Here is a 20,658-nt window from a genome sequence, read left to right as displayed (position 1 = left end):
GCAGACGCTCATCGCTTGCACATGCCAGCCGGCTTCCCATCTATCCATCTAATGATCTCGTCACAGCAGATACGTAACTTCCGACAGCATGCTCGCGCAACGTCGTGCCACCCCGTTTTGCCCCTGCTCTTGGCGAGCAAAGACATCATGGCCCATGAGATTATCGCGGAGACATGCATGCGTGCGATCCGGTGCCAGTGTCTCCGATCTTCCAGGAGTACCCTCAAGGTTGTCAGCTCTTCTCAGCCTTCCTCCTCCCGAAGAGTGCCGAACATGCACGCTTTATCGGTCTGGGGCCGGAATTTACTCCATTTTCACGTTGTGAAGGCAACTGCATGACATAGACCCTGACGTTTCTTCAGAGTATTTAAGCTCGCTGCTGCTTGCTTTGGGAACGTCCTTTCTTTCCATCATCACTCGCAGCCAAGAAATAACGATCCAGTCGCAGCTACTGTCTTCACTTACTTACACTTGCCAAAGCCCTCATCTACCCTGACTGCCATATCACTCAACAAGTTCCCGAGTAAACACCAACAGAACACTCATCACGATGTCCACCATAACACCCACTCCCCAACCGCACCTCGCCTCCGAGAAACCCCTAGTACACAGCCCTGAACCCCACCACTACGAGCACACAAAGTCCGACGCCGCCTACGTGCTCGCCCCGCGACACCCGCACCTCGCCGCCATCATCGCGGCCTTCACCACCGTCTTCATCGGCCCCTTCGCCTACCTCCTCCTCTGCTTCTGGTACAACCGGTACACCCGCGCGCCCGTCCTCCTCTCCATGGGCAGCGTCCTCCTCCTCCAAAGTGTAGTCACGCTGATTGCGGGGATCGTGATACATAACGATTGTTTGGACCGTACGCGGACGACGGGGAAGAGCGCGTGTGAGGTCGGGTATGGGTACTATGACCACACGGCCCCGACGCTGCAATTCGAGTGTGTGACGGATTGTAGCACGATTATCAAGGCGTTGGGCGGCGGCGCGGCGGTGTTTCTCGCCTGTGGGATCGTGTCGCTGGTGGGAGGTGGCGTGGGGATGTGGAAGTTGCGCCAGGCACGGAAGGCGCCGCCGCAGCTATCGGCCTGATAAACACTTACTTCGACATTTGGGATGTGTCTGCACATTTTCAGTCGGCCTTCTTCTCACTAGAGTAGTTCGTGTAAAGACACTGTAATCCCCTATAATGACTTTTTTTTGGCTACTAGCTGTAAATACCAATAATGATTGCCCGCTCTACATTACAAAACCCTGCCACCTTCTGATCTCTTCACAAAAATCCGCCCAGCTCTGGGCTGGCATCCTCACGCATCCCCTCACGCACATACGCAACATCCTCCCTAATCTCCGTCAAGCCTTCTCCCTCTACGCCTCCCAACCGCGAGCGTTCTCAACCTCGTGCGGGTAACAAGAGAACCAGTCCATTGGATTCTCCATATACCCGGGGAGCAATGGATCTATGCAACAGATAGGGGAGCAGAAGCAGAGAGGCAAACTTCCGATGGAAGGAGTTACCATCACACAGAATGAAGGTAAGTGAAGATCTATCTGTATTTTGTCAATTGAGGCGCGTGTGTTCATGCCGTGTTTTACTAGCTTGTCAAATGGATTGGGAGCGGGGCGAGGTGGTGCGTGTGTTTCTGGTAGTGCCGTGTTCGGCCTCGCTGCTCATCCAACGGGCGAAAGCCTAAACTACTCTATCAATCCAGGCTGTGACAAATTCGCCCACCTCTCCCTTCTGGTCCGGTCCTCCCATCTTTGCGCTTGATGAGTATTGTATGGCCACCGGGGTTCATTCGCCTCGGGCATATCTCTTCAAGCTGCCGCTTGGAGTCGAAAAGGTATCCCCACCGGCACTGGTCCTTCATCTGTCGTTTCCTGGCGGTGGGCAACGCTTCCCGTCCTGGTTCTCCTCGCTCCCTGTGTCTCCCTTGCGGTCTCTTGTCGTCTCATCCGCTGTATATATTTGCAGCCTTCGTAGCCCACGCTACTGAAACTCTCTCGCCATTCGATATGCTGGCCCGAGCTGTATCCAAAAAACGCGGCCCTGCCGCTCTCGGACACCTGTTAGGCAGAGCTGATCCTTCTGAACGGCCTCTGCTGCAGCAGTCGTAGCCGTCCTCACGCTCATCGGCGGAGCTGTATCCTTCCTGTCCGCCGGCGCTTATGTGAGAGGAGATCAGAGTGTGCCCGGCAGTTCAAGGGTACGCCTTCTTCTATTTTCCTTCCCAATATTCCTTATCCAGTGCTTGATTGAGCCGTAGATTCGCTGCTGCCGTGGTTCGTTCAATACGGCTACCCGCGCTCCGCTCTTCTGAGCTTCCCTTCGCTCCATGGTCGGAAGAGTTACTATCAAGACGCGAAGCGCGAGGATGGAGAGGATGGAGCCCACTTCTATCCCTTGCTCGCAACGGTTGAGACTCTCTCAGGCACAGTCCCCAGATTGCCCTGGCCCCACGCTCAGCACCGTCTGCTGTACGTATGTAGCTTGCAACGGTTTGTCGCTGTGTGTGTGGTTGGTTGCCTTCCCCTCTGGACAAGACAAACGGTGCGCAACTGAGAGAGACGCGTTGGTTTGCCGGACAGCGGGAGAGAAAGGGCTGCAAGGGACCAACATTGGAACCACAGACCCACACAAGCAGCAGCTCATCCACAAGACCGAAGACCCACTCCTGCCAGCCCTGTTGTATTCTTCTCGACTCGCTTCCACTTTCGACCGTCTATTGCACTCCCGCGTTGGTTCTTTTGAAGGAGTCCGAAGTCCTCACAGTGGGAACAATACCAACCACAAAACCCTGACAGTTACTCCCCACAGCAACTGATCTCGCTCTGCTTAGACTTCAATTCACCTACAACAGTCTACGACAACCCGAAAGAGCTTCCTGAGAAGAATATCACCCACTGAGAATTCAAAAACGAATGCCGTGTTAGCCGCAACGGGAGGGGAATTCCGGCGGAAAACAGAAAGTCAACCCTTCTTGCCATCGTGGAGGGAGAGGGAGAGAGAACATGCCCCAGGAAGACCCTCTACCACCACCACCAACACCCGCGCAAATGCCACCGGGGAGGGCTACAAGGCGAAACACGGGCATCTCCATCACCCCTCTCACGGGAACGTCTTCTCCAACCATCGCACCTGCAGACCCACCTCTCTCAATAACACTCACCAGCACAGCGCTCAAACTCAACGTAGCGCCCACCCGAGGCAGGCCTCGGCGTGTGCAGGAAAACGCTTATCTGTATGATGCAGGATCGCCGTCGCCGTTTCCTGACCAGCAGCAGCAACAGCAGCGACAGGATGACCATGACCACGCAAATAATGCCCCGCCCGAAGAAGGGTCGTATAGAGTCTTGTTTCCGGATTTGGAGACTACGGTGGAGTTGCCGGTGTTGATTGTTCCAAGGCCAGAGGTGGAGGAGGTGGTAGCGAAGCAGAGAGCGGATGAAGAGCCGGCTGCGAATGAAAAGGCGCTTTTTGGTGGAGAAGGGATACCGAACGGAGAGTTGATCGCTAGCGAAGACTCAATAGCCGGTGGAGAGGCGATTGTGAATGTGAATGTACAGGCGAATGTCAATGGAGAGGCGATTGCAAACGGAGAGGACGTCGCGAACGGAGAGGCGACCATGAACGAAGCGAGCTCTCCTGCTGGTGGTACCATATATGGACAGCAGATCGCGAACGGAGAGGCGATAATGAACGCAAGGAGATATCCTGCGGGTGACGCTATAAATGGGATCTCCACTCATGTAGTGCTCGATGCACAAATAGAAACGACGACCATGGAGTTGGATCAGGAATCTTTGACATCGCCAGAACTTCCATTAACAAACTCTCCAGAGCGAGCGGACGCCTCCGAGCCTCGGCCCGAACCCAACGGTACTCTAAGCGCTCTAGCGAACGCAGCCATAGCAGCAGCTCAGCAGATCTCAACAAAACTCTTCACCGGAAAACCGGAAGTTGCAGAAGGTGAACCCGAAATTGCGAGTGTCGATAATGTAGATGTGCATATACCCGATCAAACAAACGCTGAGCCATCATCCGTTGACTTGGACTACACTGTCCAACAACAAACCACCGAAATTGACCTCGCAACGGCCCTATTCCCCGAAGAAGACGTCGTCTCCCTCCAACCTACCGCTGACTCCCTCACCGACGACTCCGCCACCCCCGCGTCCGTCAACATACCAAGCAGCGACGAAGGCTCCGACACCCGCCGTGCCCCAACGCCCTACGACGGCCTTGATCACCTCCTCTCAACCCTCGACACCCTTCCCACCCTCCCACCCGCCCCAACTAATCTACCCACCCCTTCCTTCCGCCTCCTAACGGACACCGACGAGCTTGGCTACCGCACCGCCAAACGCTTTCGCTTAACCGCGGCATACATCCACCACGCCGAGCCGAACGAGCATGAGCTGGCTGCGCGCGTGGAGTACGACATGGACGAGCATGATCTGTGTTGGCTGAATATGGTGAATGAGCAGAGGAAAAAGACGGGGCTCGCGGCTGTGCAGGAGGATTATTTTGAGCAGGTTATGGATTGTTTGGAGAAGGAGTGGTTCGATTTGGTAAGTGCCGTGAAGTCGCGTTCTGGTGCCCCGGTTCGAAATCAGCAACTTATCTCCCGAGGTTCTTCTCAGACGAAGGATATTCCTTCTACCCGCGACGAGGAAGGAGATCCCGTCTGTGCGGTCTGCGATGACGGGGAATGCGAGAACTCGAATGCGATCGTTTTTTGCGATGGGTGTGACATTCCTGTGCATCAGGGTATGTGGACGAAGGAGGAGACCACGGGTGCGCGCTTAGTCACAGCTTGTTTCCCTTATACTTACGGTGTGTTTTTCACAGACTGCTACGGAATCCCCTTTGTACCCGAAGGCCAATGGCTCTGTCGGCGGTGCATGCTCAGTCCCCACAAACCCGTAGTACGTCAGGCTCCCATCCCTGCGCAAATCCCAGTATGGCTTTACTCACACGGTCCATACCACCCCACAGAGCTGCATCCTTTGCCCACATACCGACGGCGCTTTCAAACAAACCAGCGGCCAGGGCTGGGCCCACCTTCTGTGCGCGATGTGGGTGCCAGAATGCAGTATCCAGAATTTGACGGTCATGGAGCCGGTGGTGGACGTGGAGAGGATTCCGAGGAGTCGGTGGCGTTTGGTGAGTGTTATCATTTCACAAGGCGTTTAGTTTGGTGTTTTGACTGATGACCGACTGATTGACCGTCATCTTTTAGCAATGTTTCTTATGCCACCAACACGTCGGCGCCCCAATCCAATGCTCCAACCGCAACTGCTACACCTCCTTCCACCCGACCTGCGCTCGCAAAGCGGGCCTGTTCATGAAGATGCGCTCGCAGTATGGGAGTAATAACAATACCTTCCGCGCGTTTTGCGATCGGCATACACCGGTAAGTGAGCGAAAAAAACCGTAATCACTTCCACACACGAACAGCTTTTAATGAGGTATCTTTTCTTTAGCCCGAGTACCGCGACCAAGTCGATATCGAACAATCCATCCGCACCTTCATGCAAGAGCAGCTCAAAACGCGCACATCCCTCATCAGGAAGAAAATAACCGCACTCGCAGCGTCGGACGACGACGACGATTTTCTGCCCCCTACCACGAGCGGGGACGAGGAGCAGCTGACCAGGAAACGGGGCAGGAAGCGGAAGAGTGTTGTTAGGAGCGATGAGGAGGAGGACGAGGAGGACGAGGAGGGCGATGGAGAGGCGGAGGGAGAACGGAAGCGGGGGAGGGTGCGAGCGACTACGCCCATCGATTCTGCGAGAACAACAACCGACCAACAACTTCTCGCGCAGTTCCCGCCACACCTCCAGTTCAACGCCCCCGTCATCATCCCACACTACATCCTGCAACGCGTGCTCGCGAATTTGAGAGACGACTTTAAGGAACGCAAGATGAAGGGCGACTTTGATAAGAAGATGAGGGCGTTTGTGGTTGCTGTGTGCAGATATTGGGCGTTCAAGAGGGAAGCGAGGCGGGGCGCGCCGCTGCTGAAGAGATTGCATTTGGAGGTGGGCTTTCCTTGTGATGCAATAGTGTTGAGGGGGTTAAGCTGTTGGGATTCCTTACTGCCTCTTTTATCTAGCCATGGACTGCGTCGGCTTCTGTCTTCAAGCAGGATGAGGAGGCAAGGGCTACTCGTAACAAGGTACGCTAAGAAAACATGATGAAGGAGGAATATTCCGTGCAGAAGACTAAACAGAGCGGTAATCATTGATATAGGGTCTCGTTGAAGTTCGCAAAGGCCTCGAACGGGTGCGCTGCCTTGTGGACCTGATCCGCAGCCGCGAAATCAAAAAGCTGAAGCAGTACCGCGCCGGCGTCGAATTCTGCGAGCTGCTGGTTTTCCCGGTCACGAGGGAGTTGAGGGGGCTGTTGGAGACTATCAGAGAGTATGTATCTGGGAACGCAGGTCCCCTGAGATAAGTCTCGATTCGAGGTCAAAGGAAGCATATTGACACCCGTTGTTTTAGGTGGGATAAACAAGGGTATTTTGCGGACCCGGTTTCGCCCGACGTCGCGCCGGATTATCATGCGTATGTCAAGCAACCCATGGATTTCAGCACGATGCAGTCGAAGCTTGAAGCGCACGAGTATCGGGACGTGAAGGGGTTCGAGGTTTGTGCTGGTTCAGTCTCTCCGACCGAAGGGGTTCCTGACCACTTACGCATATGTGGGTATGGATTTGCATTTGCAGACCGACCTCGACCTGATCTGGACCAACAGCATGCTCTACAATTCCGCCGAAACCGACTATTTCAAAGCCGCCCACCGGCACCAAAAACGCGCCAAACCACTCCTCCAGGAGCTTGCCAAACGTATGGCGGCGCTGCCCATTGATGGCAAAACCGGCGTGCTTGATATCGTACCCAAGGAGTTTTATGAATGGCTTTGGGAGTATGGCGGTGGGGAGAGGGAGATTTTCCCGAAGGCTCCGCTGGTGGATGACGATGTAGGGAATGATGGTGGGGATGATTATGGGGATGAGGAAGTAGGTGGAAGAAGATTGAGGAACACGAGGGCACGGTCGGCGGCGAAGGAGAAGGAGGTTGCCATGGCTGCTGCGGCGGCGGCTGCAGCGGCTGCGGCGGCCAAGGCGAAGAGAAGGGAGGAAAAGGGGTTGAGGACTCCGGGGAATCTGATGAGTGCAAATGCACCGACGACGAGGACCAGGGCGGCCTTGAAACTGGAGGCCGAGGCGCGAGGTAAGCGGTGATGGCGGGGTCTTCCCATGTGTGGTTGGGGTGCTGTGACTAGGTGATACTCACTCACTCTGGTTCCTTTTCCGGTGCGAGCAGAATCGACCACGCCTTCTAAACGCACCGCCGCCGCGACGGCAGCATCGGCTGCCAAGCGCAACGCCAAAAAGGGTAAATCGGAGAATATCCCGCCAGTCGACCACGTTGCTCCCCCTACTACGGGGCGCAAGAATGGCCGGTTAAGCAACGCGGGTCCTGCCAAAAGTGCGCCCAAGACATCGAAAGTCCCACCTGTGGAGGTACCGAAATCCGACCGCGCCGCAAGGTTGCTGAAACGGAAACGGGACTCGGATGGTGATGCTGATGTTGCTGCTGCTGTTGCTGCCAGTGTCGACCAGAATACGCCGGCGAGAGTCTCGAAGCGGTTGAAGAAGATGGATGTTAACGGTGGTGGTGGTGCAGAGGGGGAGACGGAGACGGTGCAAGAAACGCAGGGCAAGCGGCAGGGGAGGCGAAAGTCTGTGGCCGTTGCGGACGAGGTTGTGGGAGCGGATGATGAGTCAACGGCGACTGCGCCGCAACCTACGACGGACACAGCGACGACGGAACCCACCACACTCCGCCGCTCGTCACGAAAAGGCAATCATCCCGACCCACCGCCACAACCACAGGAATCGTCTTCCAAACGCAGGAAATCAGTCTCCCTCCCCTCCATCCACGACCGCGACGAGGGCAAGTCGACCCGTCCCGCCAGGTCTTTAGGGTCCATCACGTCTCCGGGAAAAATCAACACGAGCCCCGCCAAGAACACTAAAAACACCAAAGACGACGCAACAACAAAACCCACAATCCAGAAAACACCATCCCCAACCTCATCAAACCCAAACGACCTCACCGATGCCGCCGTAGTGCATATCTTCCCCGGCGTCGCGCTGCCGATCAGGCCGGAAGTGCTGGATTTGGAAGAGAATGGGGAGATGATGAGCTTTCTGGGGGTTGGTGCGGGTGCGGGTTCAAGTGCGACATGATGCGATTAAGGTCGAAAGGGTCCCATGGTGAAGAAGGCGAAAGGAAACGAACAGCGGGTGGGAAGGTTTCAGTTACCGACAGCCAACACCCGAACCGGCGAATCACTGAAAGTGCGCGACGACTGAATTTGTGGTGCTGGCCGGAGAACGGGGCCAAGGGGAACACACGAACCTGTGATATCGGAGGAAAACGGCTGTTATATTGGGAAAGTGGAAAAAGTGGTTTTGACCGCTGATGTGGGATGTGCTCTGGGCTACGGGGTGGGGAAGGAGATGAGGAAGGTGTATGTGTATGTAACGGTTTTTTCGTGTACACTAGTTATGTGATTGTAGAAATATCCTGTTTGGGGGAGAAAGTGATGGCAACATGCGAAGATCGTTGATGTGACTTGGATTAAATGAATTCTAGTCCCATCGTCCTCTGGACTTCAGTGCACATAGGGATTGAGAAACTGTACAATTTCATTCTTTAATGCAAAAAAAGAAGAAACATGGGCTGACAGACGCAACTAGTACAAGACAAGGGTGAGGAGGGGTATGGAAAAAGGTGGCAAGGACCAAAATACATGGGACTCAAGGGAAAACAAAGTCGGTTTTCTACGCCGCCGACAAAGAACAAACCACTATGAACAACTGCCATGTAAAAAGGGGGGTCAATAACCCCCCAGAATTACGCCGTGAGTGCGGTGCATAGACGGAAAATGAAAATGGGGTGGAGTAGGGTGCAAGTAGGGTACAGTAGGTACAGAGCACAAATCGAGGGCTCGGATGGAAACGACAAGTCAAAAAAAAAACTGAACCAGTGGTACAGTCGGTGATCGGTAGCCTTGAGTCAGTCCCGGTGTCAGAACGAAGGCGGTGCGATGACAAGGAGGCAGGTCGATCAGAATTCATCGGGTGTGATGCTTACGCGAACTTGACGGAGTTGATCAACCCATCGGATAGGAGGTTGTCAAAGGCCAACACTCCTCGCCGGATCCGTGGACGCTGGCTTCAAACCTCTACATCGCGGTCATCACCTATCGGCAGTCCGCAGATCGCCCCCACCCAGCTGCCGCATCCCCTCCACATGCTTCACTTGCTGCATCTGCTCAACTTTCTCCCCACCGCTCTCGGCCGCTCCCTCGTTCGTAGCACCACCTCTCCAGTTGCCAAACTCGTCGCCGCTGGAGAGACCTTTACGGAAAGCGTTGGCGACGAGCATGGCCATGGTGTGGCGATCGGTGTTTGGTGCTACTTCAGGGGTTATAGATGGGTGCGCGTTCGTGGACGGTGGTGGTAATTGAGATGTGGACGATGATACGGATGAGGAAGGGTCGGTGGTCGTCGGTTGTGCGGAGGTGTGATCAGCGTGGTGCGGGTCGAAGGGGTTTTCAATGTCGGAGGTTATTGTGGAGGCAGAATCGGCACGGGTGAGAGTTCGGTAGCTGTCGTGAAGAGAGGCCAGGATGGAGCGGCGGTTGCGGGAGGGAATTGCTGCTGCTGCCGCTGTTAAGCTGGCGGCTCCGGCTGCCGCGCTTGCTCCTACTCCTGTTGTAGATCCGGGTGATGGGTCTGCGAAGGGGTTTTCTGCTGGTGCTGCTGTATTCACGGTTGGTGATTGGGATGGTGCATGTGAAGCGGTCGGTGGGATTGATCGGGAGTGGGGTTCGGAGGCTCCTAAGGCGGCTGCAGTAGCGACACCAGCCGTCGCGGCGGGAGCGATGGATGCGGCCGCGTGGGGGGCACCGTTTCCAACATGAATTTCCTCCGTCACAGGTTCAGGTGTAAGCGTACCGCGATCGCTCCCACCCGGGCGGTTCAGCGAGGGCTGATCCGTCCCACTCGCCAATAACACGCCTTTACTTGATCGATGGTCTGGATTTCGGTTCCATGCGGTCCTGCTGCGGTTGCGGCGGCGCGCAAACACGAGGCCGGCAATCGCGAGGAGGACAATGGCGGCGGCGGTGATACCCGCGATCATGGCGACTGGGGCGCCTTTGCCGGAGGAAGGGTCGTTCGTTGTGGGGCCATTCGGGTCGATGCCGGACGAGGGTGGTGTCTGTGGTTGCGGGACGGGTGTTGGTGTGGGCGTGACGGTGGTTGACCCATCTGCCGCTGCAGATGCAACCGATGCACTTGGTGTCGGGGTGAGTGTGGGGGTGGGTGTAATGCTCGTCGATGTCGCCGGTGCGGCTAAAATTTGAAAGAGTGAAGGAAGGTCAGCATCGATGCGTTGATGAACGTATGCATGAACTTGCGCAGCGAGGTCCTCTCCATATAAATCGGATCGCTCCCTTCGATTCGCAGCTCGCTTGCGCTCGCAAAAGATCGAATGCTCGCTAACGCTCGGTATTACAGTGGGCTCCCTCCGATCGCTTACCTAGTTGAAAAAAGTTCCCTGGGCCCCCCGCAGGCGAATTCCAAGGCCCCACTTGACAATTCTGGTTATTACCAGCCCTAATTTGAAAAAAGAAATGCCCACCAGCACTCTTAATCGCGGCATTCAATTTATCCGAGGGGTTGATGGTAAGCTGAGTCTGAGCGTTTGTCGGCGTCAGTTGTTCCCAGTTCAAGCTGTTTGCTGCTGAGGACGACCAAGTTTGCAGTGGAGGAGAGTTTCCGGGCGCTACACATGGTCCGGCAACAGCAGCTGTTGTAACCTCGCCGGGGAATAAGCTGACGGTCCATTCGTCCGTATCAGGAGTGAAGTTGCCGGTGTAGACAACAACAGCAAATGGGTTTGATACTGTAACTTTCTGGGAGGGGATGCACACCCGCTCGCAAAAAGACATTTTTGTTTCGCTTCGTTGTTGTTAACGTCGTCGAGTGGTGCCGTGTGTCGTGAGAGAGAGAAATGAGGAGTTGTCAGTAGCTGTGCCTGCTGGCGAGGACAGTGATTGGGGAAAGGCGTTCTTCCACACTCTTGGCGAGCGTAAGTCTCGGTCGTTGAGCCTTCCTTGCGGGCAGGAGGAAGATCAGCGAAGAGGAAGTTGGCGACCGATATCTGCTATGTAACTGTGATACTCTGGTTGCTGGCCTCTCTCTCGCGCCTTCCTTCTCTTTCTCTGTCCTGCAGTACTGTACTTGGGACGAGTGACGAAAGCTGGGTTGGGTTGTTGTCTGTCTCTGCGAAAGGGTCACAGCACAGCACAGTGTCACAGTTCAGCACAGCAGCCACTTTGCTCTCTCTTCTCTCTCTCTCTCTCTGTCGCTCTGCTCTCTCTCTCTCACCCGACTGTGCGAGCGCCGCGCAAGAAAGCCCCCAGGCCGCAATAATAATAATAATCAGCCACAGCTGGCTCTGGAACTACGTTACCGGGTCCCCGTCTCTCGGCGTCACTCCACTCCGGAAGCTGCGCCACCCCACGCGCCACTTGCGCCTCCCCAGCCCATGGGAAACATGGAAACCCGCACATCAAATCTCATCATTCCCCCGTGCGCTCAAGGGGAAGAGACGAAAAGAGGACCCTGGGGACTCGCCTCGCGCAACGTCAGACAAACAGTACGAACGCAGGATGTCATCGCAGGCTGCTGCATACATATGTACAGTACGTCTGCATACGTAGTACGTACTGTACATGTACAGTAACAGCGAGTTTGGACGCCTGCTTCGAGTTGGCTAGGCCAGGGGCATGGGCAATATGACGAACCGCGGACTTTTGACCTATATATGTTGTAAACGCTCGAACCAACGTCGGGTGACATAATACTGTACCATAAGTGTCGAAGTGTTTGCGTCAATTTGCAAACAGGGCATTGCATTTGTATGGGTATTAGCTTCTAGTACAAATCTGTTTCTACCATGACACAGAATCGTCTCCTCTCCTCACATCGGGTGTCCATCTACTATTCGAAATCGTCGGTGAAGAATCTATGAGATGTCTAGATCTAGTGCTGCTTGGCAGCCTTCTTGCGGTGGCACTTGGTCGGAGTCGGGCCAGGGGTAGAGGTGGTAGTGGTAGGGGGTCCGGTGGGGGTGGTTCCAGCCTGGGTCCATCCGCACTTGACGCCGCTCTTGGCGTTGAACTCCTTCAAGAACGTCATCAACGGCGCAAAGTAGTCCACAACCGCCGTGCCGTCAACGCTATCGTACATGCCGCCGGTGCCGACCGACATGGCCTCCTGCCACGTCTTGCTGCGGCCCATCGCGAGCATCTTCTTGAACTGCGCGCCGGCGGCCTTGTTCTTGTAGATGGAGCATTCGTGCAACGGGCCGGTGTGTCCGGCGGCCTTGCAGAGCGCGGCGTGGAATTGGAACTGGAGCATGTTGGCACCAAAGTAGCGGATGTAAGGGGTGTTGGCCGGGACGTGATACTTGGCGCCAGCGTCAAAGTCTTCCGCGGTCGAAGGTGCAGGGCGGCTCAGACCCTGGTGCTTCTCAATGAGGTCCCAGTAAGCCTTCTGGTACATGTCCGGAGTCGTCTTGCCCGAGTACACATCCCACCTCCACTGGTCGAGGAGGTAAGTCCACGGCATCGACACAATCTTGTCAAGCGCGACCGCCATCTGGAAGTTAATGGTCTGCTCCAAGCCGTCGGTCAGCTCCTTGGTGATGAGCCCGACCTCCTTCAGGTGCTTGGGAACAAGAACCGACAGCTGCATCGTGTCGCCGATGGCCTCGTGGAAGAAATCGGACGCGCCGGTGCGGTACGGCACGGGCTGGTCCTTGTACTGGAGGTCGTAGTAGATGTGGCCCTGCTCGTGGTGCACCGTCATGAGGTCCTCGTGGTTGATGCGGGTGCACATCTTGATGCGGACGTCGCCGTTGTAAAAGTCCCACGCGGAGGCGTGGCACTCGACGGTGCGGCCGTCGGCAGGCTTAACCAGCATCGACTTGGTCCAGAAACTCTCGGGCATGGGCTCCATGCCCAGCGACGTGTAGAACTCCTCGGACAAGCGGTGCATCTTGACGGCATCATAGCCTTGCTTGACGAGCTCCTCCGTGACGTCGACGGCCTGCACGTCGGGGTAGGGACGGAGGATCGACTCGATGTTGCCCCAGTCCTGCGACCACATGTTGCCGAACACGTGGGCGGGGATCGTACCGTCCGCGGTCATGATCTTCTCCTTGCCGTAGAGGTCGGAGAGCTTGGCCTTGGCGTAGCAGTGGAGCTGCTCGTACAGGGGCTGCACCTGGCCGAGAGCTTTGCTCATCATCGCCATGAAGTCCTCGGGCGTCATGTCGTAGCCGTCGCGCCACGCGGCACCCGTGTCGGCGTACCCGTTATCGCGCGCACCTTCGTTGGTCGCCTTGACGAACTTTTCGTACAGCGGCTTCTCGGCGCGGCCAACGACTTCCCTCCAGCCGAGGTACACCTTCTTCAGCTCTTCGTAGTCGCGGCTCTCGGCAAGGATCCCGCTCAGCTCGTCCAGGTCCTTGCCTTCGAACTTGCCGGACGCGTACACGCTGCTCATATCAGAGAGAGTCTTGGCGAGAACGGCTTGGGTCGCGTTGCTCTTGGGCGTGATGCTTCCGGCTTTGAGGAGAGAGATCAAACGCTTCTCGTCAAAGGTGGTCGCCTTCGCCTCGTAGCCGCCTTCAGCGAGCTCGGAGAGGATGGCGAGGGGGAGCTTGCTGTATTCGATCGATGCGGCGTCCTGATGGTGGGAGTCAACAAAGCCATGTCAGCCTTCATCAATATCGACTCACGCGGTTCTATGTACACACCTGAGCAGCGGCCGTCTCATCGGTGACATTGGTCGAGTAAGCCCATTGGACCTCGCCAATGATGGGGTCAGCAACCTCCAAACGGTCGTTGACAGACTTGAGCCACTCCGACACCGTGAGTGAGCCTGCTGGGGCGGCCGTGGTGAGACCGGCGGCGAACGCCGCAGAGGCGAGGAGGAGCTTGGTGCGCATTTTCGAAGCGGGAGGAAGAAAATGAGCGGAACGGATGGGGTGGAGGGAGATGAGGGAAGTTGGGTCTGCCCGATCCTTTTAAACACCACCGGATTCCCAGAGAATTAGGGCGGTAGTTGCATCCCGGTGGATGCCAGCCTCCCGGTGACGGTGTGGAACCGCTCTTAGATACCCCACGCAAGTAATCTGAAGTGCTCTTATTAATGAAAAGTAACCTTTTAGACGTTTGTGCGTCGGCCATGTTTTTAAGCTTTTACGCTTGGGATACCGCTTGTGGGCGTCCGAGTCTGCTGGTTGTAGCGATAGATCAGGATGACCATCCTACATTGACATACTGTACTGTACACTTCAAGGCTTTTTCGATGACTTGAAGGTAAGTTAGGTAACGCCTCAAGAATCCGATAACGACTGCCAGTTCATGCCGGCTCGCCGAGTGGCAGGCGTGGGGCCTGTGCGACACGACGACGGCAGAAAGCTACTATCACTGCAACGTGATCAGCCAGACATCACCCGCGCTCCTGGCGGGCTACGGGTGCTCCGGCGTGACCTCAATATCTCCGATATGACGGATTAGACGACGGCGTCCATATCCGACTCCCGAGTCCCTCATGATCAAAACTCATATAAGTTACACTATCTGCAGATCGCATTTCTGGATGCCGTCGCAGGCTCGCATTTTGCCAGTGCTGCTAGCCCCTGGGATTGCCCAATGCAACCTTTCCCTCTTGCATCAAGGTCATTGACATCAAGGTCATGCAACCTGGGGGCCGGGATCCATGTCAATCGTCCTGCCGTCTCTCAGCGACCACAACTCCGGAAATTATTAGGCGTCCAACTACATACTCCAAACCTTACTTCTAAAATGAAGAGACCGTGATGCCCTGGATGCCACACTTTTCAGGCCGTTCGGCGTTCGCCATTGCTGGCTATCAGACAGTCGCCAGGATTCGCCGTTGCTATGTACTGTATGTAGCTGCTGAGCTCGGCACGGCAATGGCAATTGAACCTGCGCGAACCTTCACAGACCGCCGTGATTCCTTCGCAGTTCCGTCCGCAATTACGAACTGGTGGGTGCTAGGACATTTGAGCTGAAATATTGTCCTCGGGGATATCTCGGGAACGTGAGGGGCTACTTCTTGAACTTCGTTGCGCAATTGACTGCTCGAAGCCGATGGTGTGGGGGGGGGGGGGGGGGGGGTTGGGCACAATACTGGTTACCTCGGTAACGTGTGTTCAACGACTCGGCAGGGCGACACTTTCCAAGTATTTGTGTGAGGTGCCCGGGAATGAGAAGCAGAGCGGGCATCAAGCCGTAGCTTCTCCCTTATTATATTGGTGCATTCATGTCCTCCCGCCAACAATGAGGCTCCAAGTTCAGGCGGGGCGTTGGGCCGCTAATGGACGCGGAGACTTCCTCTGAGACGTGTACCATGGTAATCGACGAGATGCTCGTTACTCATCTCGTTTTTCTACTGTTGTGCCAACGGCATATCATCTGCGGTAAGTCCGGGAAAACCACTGTAAGGGTTACCATAAGGCCCGTTCTGCTCTCCCGTCAGATGGAGCACGAGACTCAGACACCAGAAAGGTGCCATACAGACACGCTGTATGGACTGAACCGTAGCTGATAGATGTATCTGAGAGTCCCTAAGGCCCGTGCCAATGACTTGAGGTCGTTGATGCCCAAAGGGCAGTGTTCGAAGTTGAAGACAATACTGTAGGTAGAGAGTAGGACCGTCGATGATATGTATTGAAGAGGATGAAGTGAAGGGACGGGATGGGTAGCCGACCTGTCCTTTGGAGGCTTTCGGGCGGTTTCCCAGTAGTTCCAGCTAAGTGCTGCTGCCTCTAACACCTCTAACACCTCTTGAGACCCCGTCAAGACGCCAAGGTGCTGAGAGTGCCACTACGCCATTCCGAATGCATGCCAAGTCCCGTGTAGGCTCATGGTTGTCCTGCGAACCCCAATGAAGCCTCTGCACGTCCAATAGAGTCCAGAGCATGTTCTGGACTCTTCCAGGCCGCTATAAGTCTACTACAAACACCCACTAGCTACCACAACTGGATTATCGTGCTATACAGCCAGTACTGCCAGGCATCGTTCGATGTACCCGGTTTGGGTGAGTGTCAGGAGTCGTTCAGATCGGTCTCTCTTGACTAGCAGGCCCAGGAAGTAGTGTATGGTACCAAGATCACGCATTTTGTATGCCTTCCGAAGTTCCTTGGCTTTGAAGTGGTCGAGGTCAGTCTCTTGTTGCTCATAAGTATCAGATCGTTGACGTGGAGGATCAGGACAAGTAGCCATCCCTCAAAGAATCTGATATAGATGCCATGGTCTGAATCAAGACGTGTGACGCCTCTCTCGACAAGGATGCCATGATTTTCAATGTTCCATTCCCTCGGAGCTTGTTCCAGACCATAGGGTATCTTCTTCAGTTTAAGCACAAGATGCTCTTCTCCGGGCTTGATGTAGCCCGGTGGCTGTTTCATGTCCATCTCTTCGCTGAGTGTTGGATTCAGGAACGCCGTGGATACGTCCACTTGGTCCGTCTCGAGATCCTGGGCTGCTCCCCAGGACAAAAGTAGTCTGATGGTGTCAAACTTGGCTACTGGGGCTAAGGTTTCGGTGTAGTCAACTCCCTCTTCTTGTGAAAAGCCTTGGGCAACTAGTCAGGCCTTATAGCATTCAAGACTCATTCAAATTTAAAGCTTGCTTGAAGGTTTTGGGCTCTGTGTGCAGTACTTCGGTAGCCAGAGCGGTTAGCGGTAGCCGGCAAAGGAATACAGATAGAGAACAAAGCCCTGTGTAGGGTAGACAAAGCTCTATATTGTATGAAGTTATAAAGTCTTGTCTAAAGACAGAGAGAAGGACGCAAGGTCTGGGGAAGTAAGAAAAGGGAGAAGTCACGTACGCGGAAGCATGGCGTAAGCGGGAGTGGAGTCACATGAGTAAATGAACTATGGGAAACCCTAACTGGGGGCTAAGGAGGATGATACCTCCAACAAGAGCATAGGCAAAGTTGCTTTGGCGCACTTAAGTGCTTTGGGAATGGCGCATCTGTAATGCACCAAGTCTTCCTCCTCCTGGTCTTCCTGGTCGTCTAGGTCCTCTGGGGCCTCTGCCCATTGATTGGTGTCAGGTTGTGGGTTGGGAGACATGTCAGGAAGCTCAGAATCCCCCTCTGCAGCGTGCGAGCATAATTTGGTGTTGTCTGTGGGCTTTGGGGCGCGTGAAGCAATGTTGTCTGGTTCTGGATCGAATTCAAAGCTCGCTAAGCGTTTGTAGGAGCAAGCTGACGTGGCTTCATGCGTATCATCATCTTCCAGACTCTTGTGGAACTTGTTCCCAATGAACTGGACATCTCTGGGTTTGATAATGGTACCTTGGTGGTTGGGTTTGAGTGCTTGGAGGCTCCAGGCTTTGCTGGAGGAGCTGTAGCCAAGGAAGGGGCACTTCTTGGCTTTGTTGTCCAGCTTGCCTCGGTTTTTCTTGAGAACCATCACATGGGCTATGCACCCAAACACTCTGAGGTGAAGGAGGATGATGGGCTTGCAACCGAAGAATGCTTCAAATGGCATCTTGAAGTTGTCTAGGGCAGCTGTGGGGCATCGGTTTCGAATGTGCATGGCTGCAAGCAGAGCTTCTCCCAGTATTTGTGTCCAAGGCCAGCCTGACTTAGCGGTAGCTGGCAGAGGAGAGCGGACTATGAGTGAACTCTATGTAATGGGGAGACAAAGCCCTTGAATTGTATAAGAAGTTATACAATGTTGTCTAAAGTAGAAAGAGGACGTGAGGTCCGAAAGGGAAGAAGAGGGTGAAGTCCCGTACGCGAAAGCGTGGCATAAGCGGGAGGGAAGTCACGTGAGGAAAGAAACTATGGGAACCCTAACCGGGGACTCGGGAGGATGATACCCCCAACAGCCTGGGAGAGGAGGCATCATGCCATTTCGACTAGAGTTTGATTCATATGTTCTGCTGCTCTGTTCTGCTCTGGGGTGTTGGTACTAGCGCGCTGGTTGTTATGGACGACGCGCCCATACCATAAGCTTACCTCATGACAGCACACTGACAGCCGCCAATGTCAAACGCCAATGTCAATGTCAGTGTCAATGTCAATGTCAGTGTCAATGCCTTCCCCTCTCATTTCGCCAATCCCCCACTCTCCTCTCGTCCGCCAATCCCCCATTCGCCGCTCCTCCTCCACCCCGCTCATCTGTGAGCCAATCTCCAGCCATTTGTCAACCCCCCCAGTACTTCTCCACAGCCAGCAGCTGTAGCTTGCTCTCTACGCCTGCTACGCTCGCTCTAGGCTAGGGAGCAGAGCTGGTGCTCACCAAGTCCCCTCTTGTTGTTGTCTTTGATCTGCTGGGTTGTTTATCTATAAATAGCCGCCCCCTCTTCGTCCATTCCCTTCCTCCCCAGCAGATCAACACCAGTTCTTCTCATCTCCTGTTCTAGTCCTTGTTTCTTGCTTCGCCAATACAACCTCTTGTCGCCTATCACTCTCGCTCTGTCTTCTCTTCTTCGCTTTCGCCTCCGTCGTCGAGATCATAACACTGGTGTTGGATTCCAGCCCTTCTGAGGGCAAGGGCAAATTGGGTGGATTTGTATTCAAATCCTTTGTCTGATCTGAGGACTTTGAGTGATTTCCCGGTCTGTTTCTCCATAAGAGCCTTGTAATCCTCCCAGATATCAACGGTTTCGCTTTTCTTGCTTAGGAGCTTGTATTGAGATAGCATCAAGGTGCGGCACTTAGAAGGCGCTGCAACACGTAGGACACGTCTTGGAAGGCTCTGAAGATGTCTGGACCATTTCCCTGACATCCAGGCGTCAGCACTGCGCTTTCATGATGTTCTTAGAGCTCATGGCGGTCAGTAGTGCCCGTATGGAGCTGTGATCGGGTTGTAGTAGCTAGATCGGGTTTTATTGAGCTGGTGGAAGCCTGTAGCACCTTCTGCGGGCTCCGCGGACTTGGCAGACGTCCATTGGGGCATCAGCAGGTTACACAGACTTAGCAAAACCTTACCAACCTTAACTGCGGCACTCAGAGACGCCTTGGGCGTTCTTGTTGGAGGTATCATCCTCCCAAGTCTCTAGATAGGGTTTCTACTAGTTAAGTTCCCCATTGTGACTCACCTCCCACTTACGCCACGCTTACGCGTACGGGACTTCACTCTTTTCTTCCCCTTCGGACCTCGCGTCCTCTTTCTACGCTAGACTTCAATACATACTTCACAGTACTACATTGCACACAACATAGAGTTCGCTCAGTCATCTGCTTCCTCTGCTGACTACTCCTAAGTGTTCTGAGGGGGTCTCAGAGGGTGCTTTGGACGCCTGAGCACATAGCTAAATCCCCAACAAAGAAGCCCCAGATTCGTATAAAAGGCAGACATGTTGCCCATCCCCTCTCTTCACGTTATCCACTTCAATACACTACTTTCTATCGCACTACTCTAGCCACACTACTGTCTTCCACATCACAACACTGCCCTGTGGGCAGCTACGTCCCTCAGTCATCGGCGAACCAGTCTTAGTGACCTCTCAGATACACCTATATCAGCTAAGGTTTCAAAAGGTTATGAGCCCTGAGCTTTATCATCACTAAAACTGTCTTCGCCAATCCCATTCAAGACATTCCTAACCCCCTACGGACGCTACCTACGCCCTACTCTTGACAAATCCCTCCAAAATCACCAGTTTCCGACCGAAAAACGCGCCAAAGTGCTCAACTCGACAAGATACGCACTACTTGACATCCAAAACGCGTCCACACACCCGAAACAGACGACTTTAACTTGAACAGACAATGGCTGGAGACTCAGAGACTTCAAAACTTATGGTGGATAAGTTCACAGGGGAGAACTACCATCTTTGGAAGTTTAGGATGATGATGGTGTTGAAGGCAAAGGGACTTTGGCTGGCAGTGGAAGCTGGGAAGAAGGAGAAGGAAGGAGCCACGGCGACAGCAAGCTTGTCGCAGGGAAAGGGGGCTGAGGGGAGGAGGAGGAGTCGATGGAGGGGAAGGACGAGAGGGCTTTGGCATACATCTGTCTCAGTCTGAACGACACGCAGCTTATGCATGTGCATACAGCTCAGATGGCTTGGGAAGCCTGGTCTAAGCTAGCTGAGGTGCACGAACGAAAGGGGCTCGCCAGCAAGCTCTTTCTACGGCGAAAGTTCCTTACCATCACTATGAACGAGTCTGACTCGATCACAAACCACATCGACAAAGTCAGACAGCTCGCACAACAGCTGGAGGCTATCGGCGCACCAGTACCCGACACCTGGATATACAGCTTGCCAAACAGCTACGAACAAGTCATTACGAGCCTCGAAAGCAGGGCGGATGACTTAGACATGGAGTTCTTGATGGCCAGACTTCTGAATGAAGAAGCTAGGCGCAAGGAGATCTCGAAACCAGTCAGATCGACTGGAAACGCCTTCGTTGGGGACAGGGGACACCAGCAGGAGGCTGGGGGTTCAGCCAGGTTCGCCAGGAAGAAGGGAAATTGCCATCACTGTGGTATTGAAGGGCATTGGAGGAACA

General features: G+C 54.6%; 4 protein-coding genes across 4 annotated transcripts; 2 read left to right on the top strand and 2 right to left on the bottom strand.

Annotated features, from left to right (window-relative positions):
- Window positions 1-550: 550 nt before the first annotated feature.
- Window positions 551-1,096, top strand: EV422DRAFT_505993 (uncharacterized protein; the record flags this gene model as incomplete). The annotated part of the gene is made up of 1 exon (XM_053068528.1): window positions 551-1,096. The coding sequence occupies one exon, from the start codon at window positions 551-553 to the stop codon at window positions 1,094-1,096; it is 546 nt and encodes a 181-aa protein (XP_052925852.1).
- Window positions 1,097-3,787: 2,691 nt separating this feature from the next.
- Window positions 3,788-7,254, top strand: EV422DRAFT_495808 (PHD-zinc-finger like domain-containing protein; the record flags this gene model as incomplete). The annotated part of the gene is made up of 10 exons (XM_053067829.1): window positions 3,788-4,576; window positions 4,649-4,775; window positions 4,857-4,933; window positions 5,004-5,171; window positions 5,248-5,421; window positions 5,492-6,049; window positions 6,124-6,186; window positions 6,261-6,430; window positions 6,512-6,656; window positions 6,736-7,254. The coding sequence occupies 10 exons, from the start codon at window positions 3,788-3,790 to the stop codon at window positions 7,252-7,254; spliced, it is 2,790 nt and encodes a 929-aa protein (XP_052925851.1).
- A 1,838-nt stretch (window positions 7,255-9,092) lies between these two features.
- EV422DRAFT_36161 (uncharacterized protein) lies at window positions 9,093-11,146 on the bottom strand. The gene is made up of 2 exons (XM_053066652.1): window positions 10,628-11,146; window positions 9,093-10,440 (listed from the first exon to the last, which is right to left on the bottom strand). The coding sequence occupies exons 1-2, from the start codon at window positions 11,037-11,039 to the stop codon at window positions 9,281-9,283; spliced, it is 1,572 nt and encodes a 523-aa protein (XP_052925850.1). The 5' UTR covers window positions 11,040-11,146; the 3' UTR covers window positions 9,093-9,280.
- An 839-nt stretch (window positions 11,147-11,985) lies between these two features.
- EV422DRAFT_36139 (peptidyl-dipeptidase A) lies at window positions 11,986-14,208 on the bottom strand. Its single transcript, XM_053066650.1, has 2 exons — window positions 13,916-14,208; window positions 11,986-13,845 (listed from the first exon to the last, which is right to left on the bottom strand). The coding sequence occupies exons 1-2, from the start codon at window positions 14,105-14,107 to the stop codon at window positions 12,136-12,138; spliced, it is 1,902 nt and encodes a 633-aa protein (XP_052925849.1). The 5' UTR covers window positions 14,108-14,208; the 3' UTR covers window positions 11,986-12,135.
- Between the last annotated feature and the right edge of the window lie 6,450 nt (window positions 14,209-20,658).

Source organism: Fimicolochytrium jonesii, assembly GCF_025526975.1.
Source record: "Fimicolochytrium jonesii strain JEL569 chromosome Unknown EV422scaffold_10, whole genome shotgun sequence".
In the NCBI taxonomy this organism is placed as follows: Eukaryota; Fungi; Chytridiomycota; class Chytridiomycetes; order Spizellomycetales; family Powellomycetaceae; genus Fimicolochytrium; species Fimicolochytrium jonesii.
Note: the sequence above shows the minus strand (reverse complement) of the source record. Positions and strands in the feature narration are given on the sequence as shown.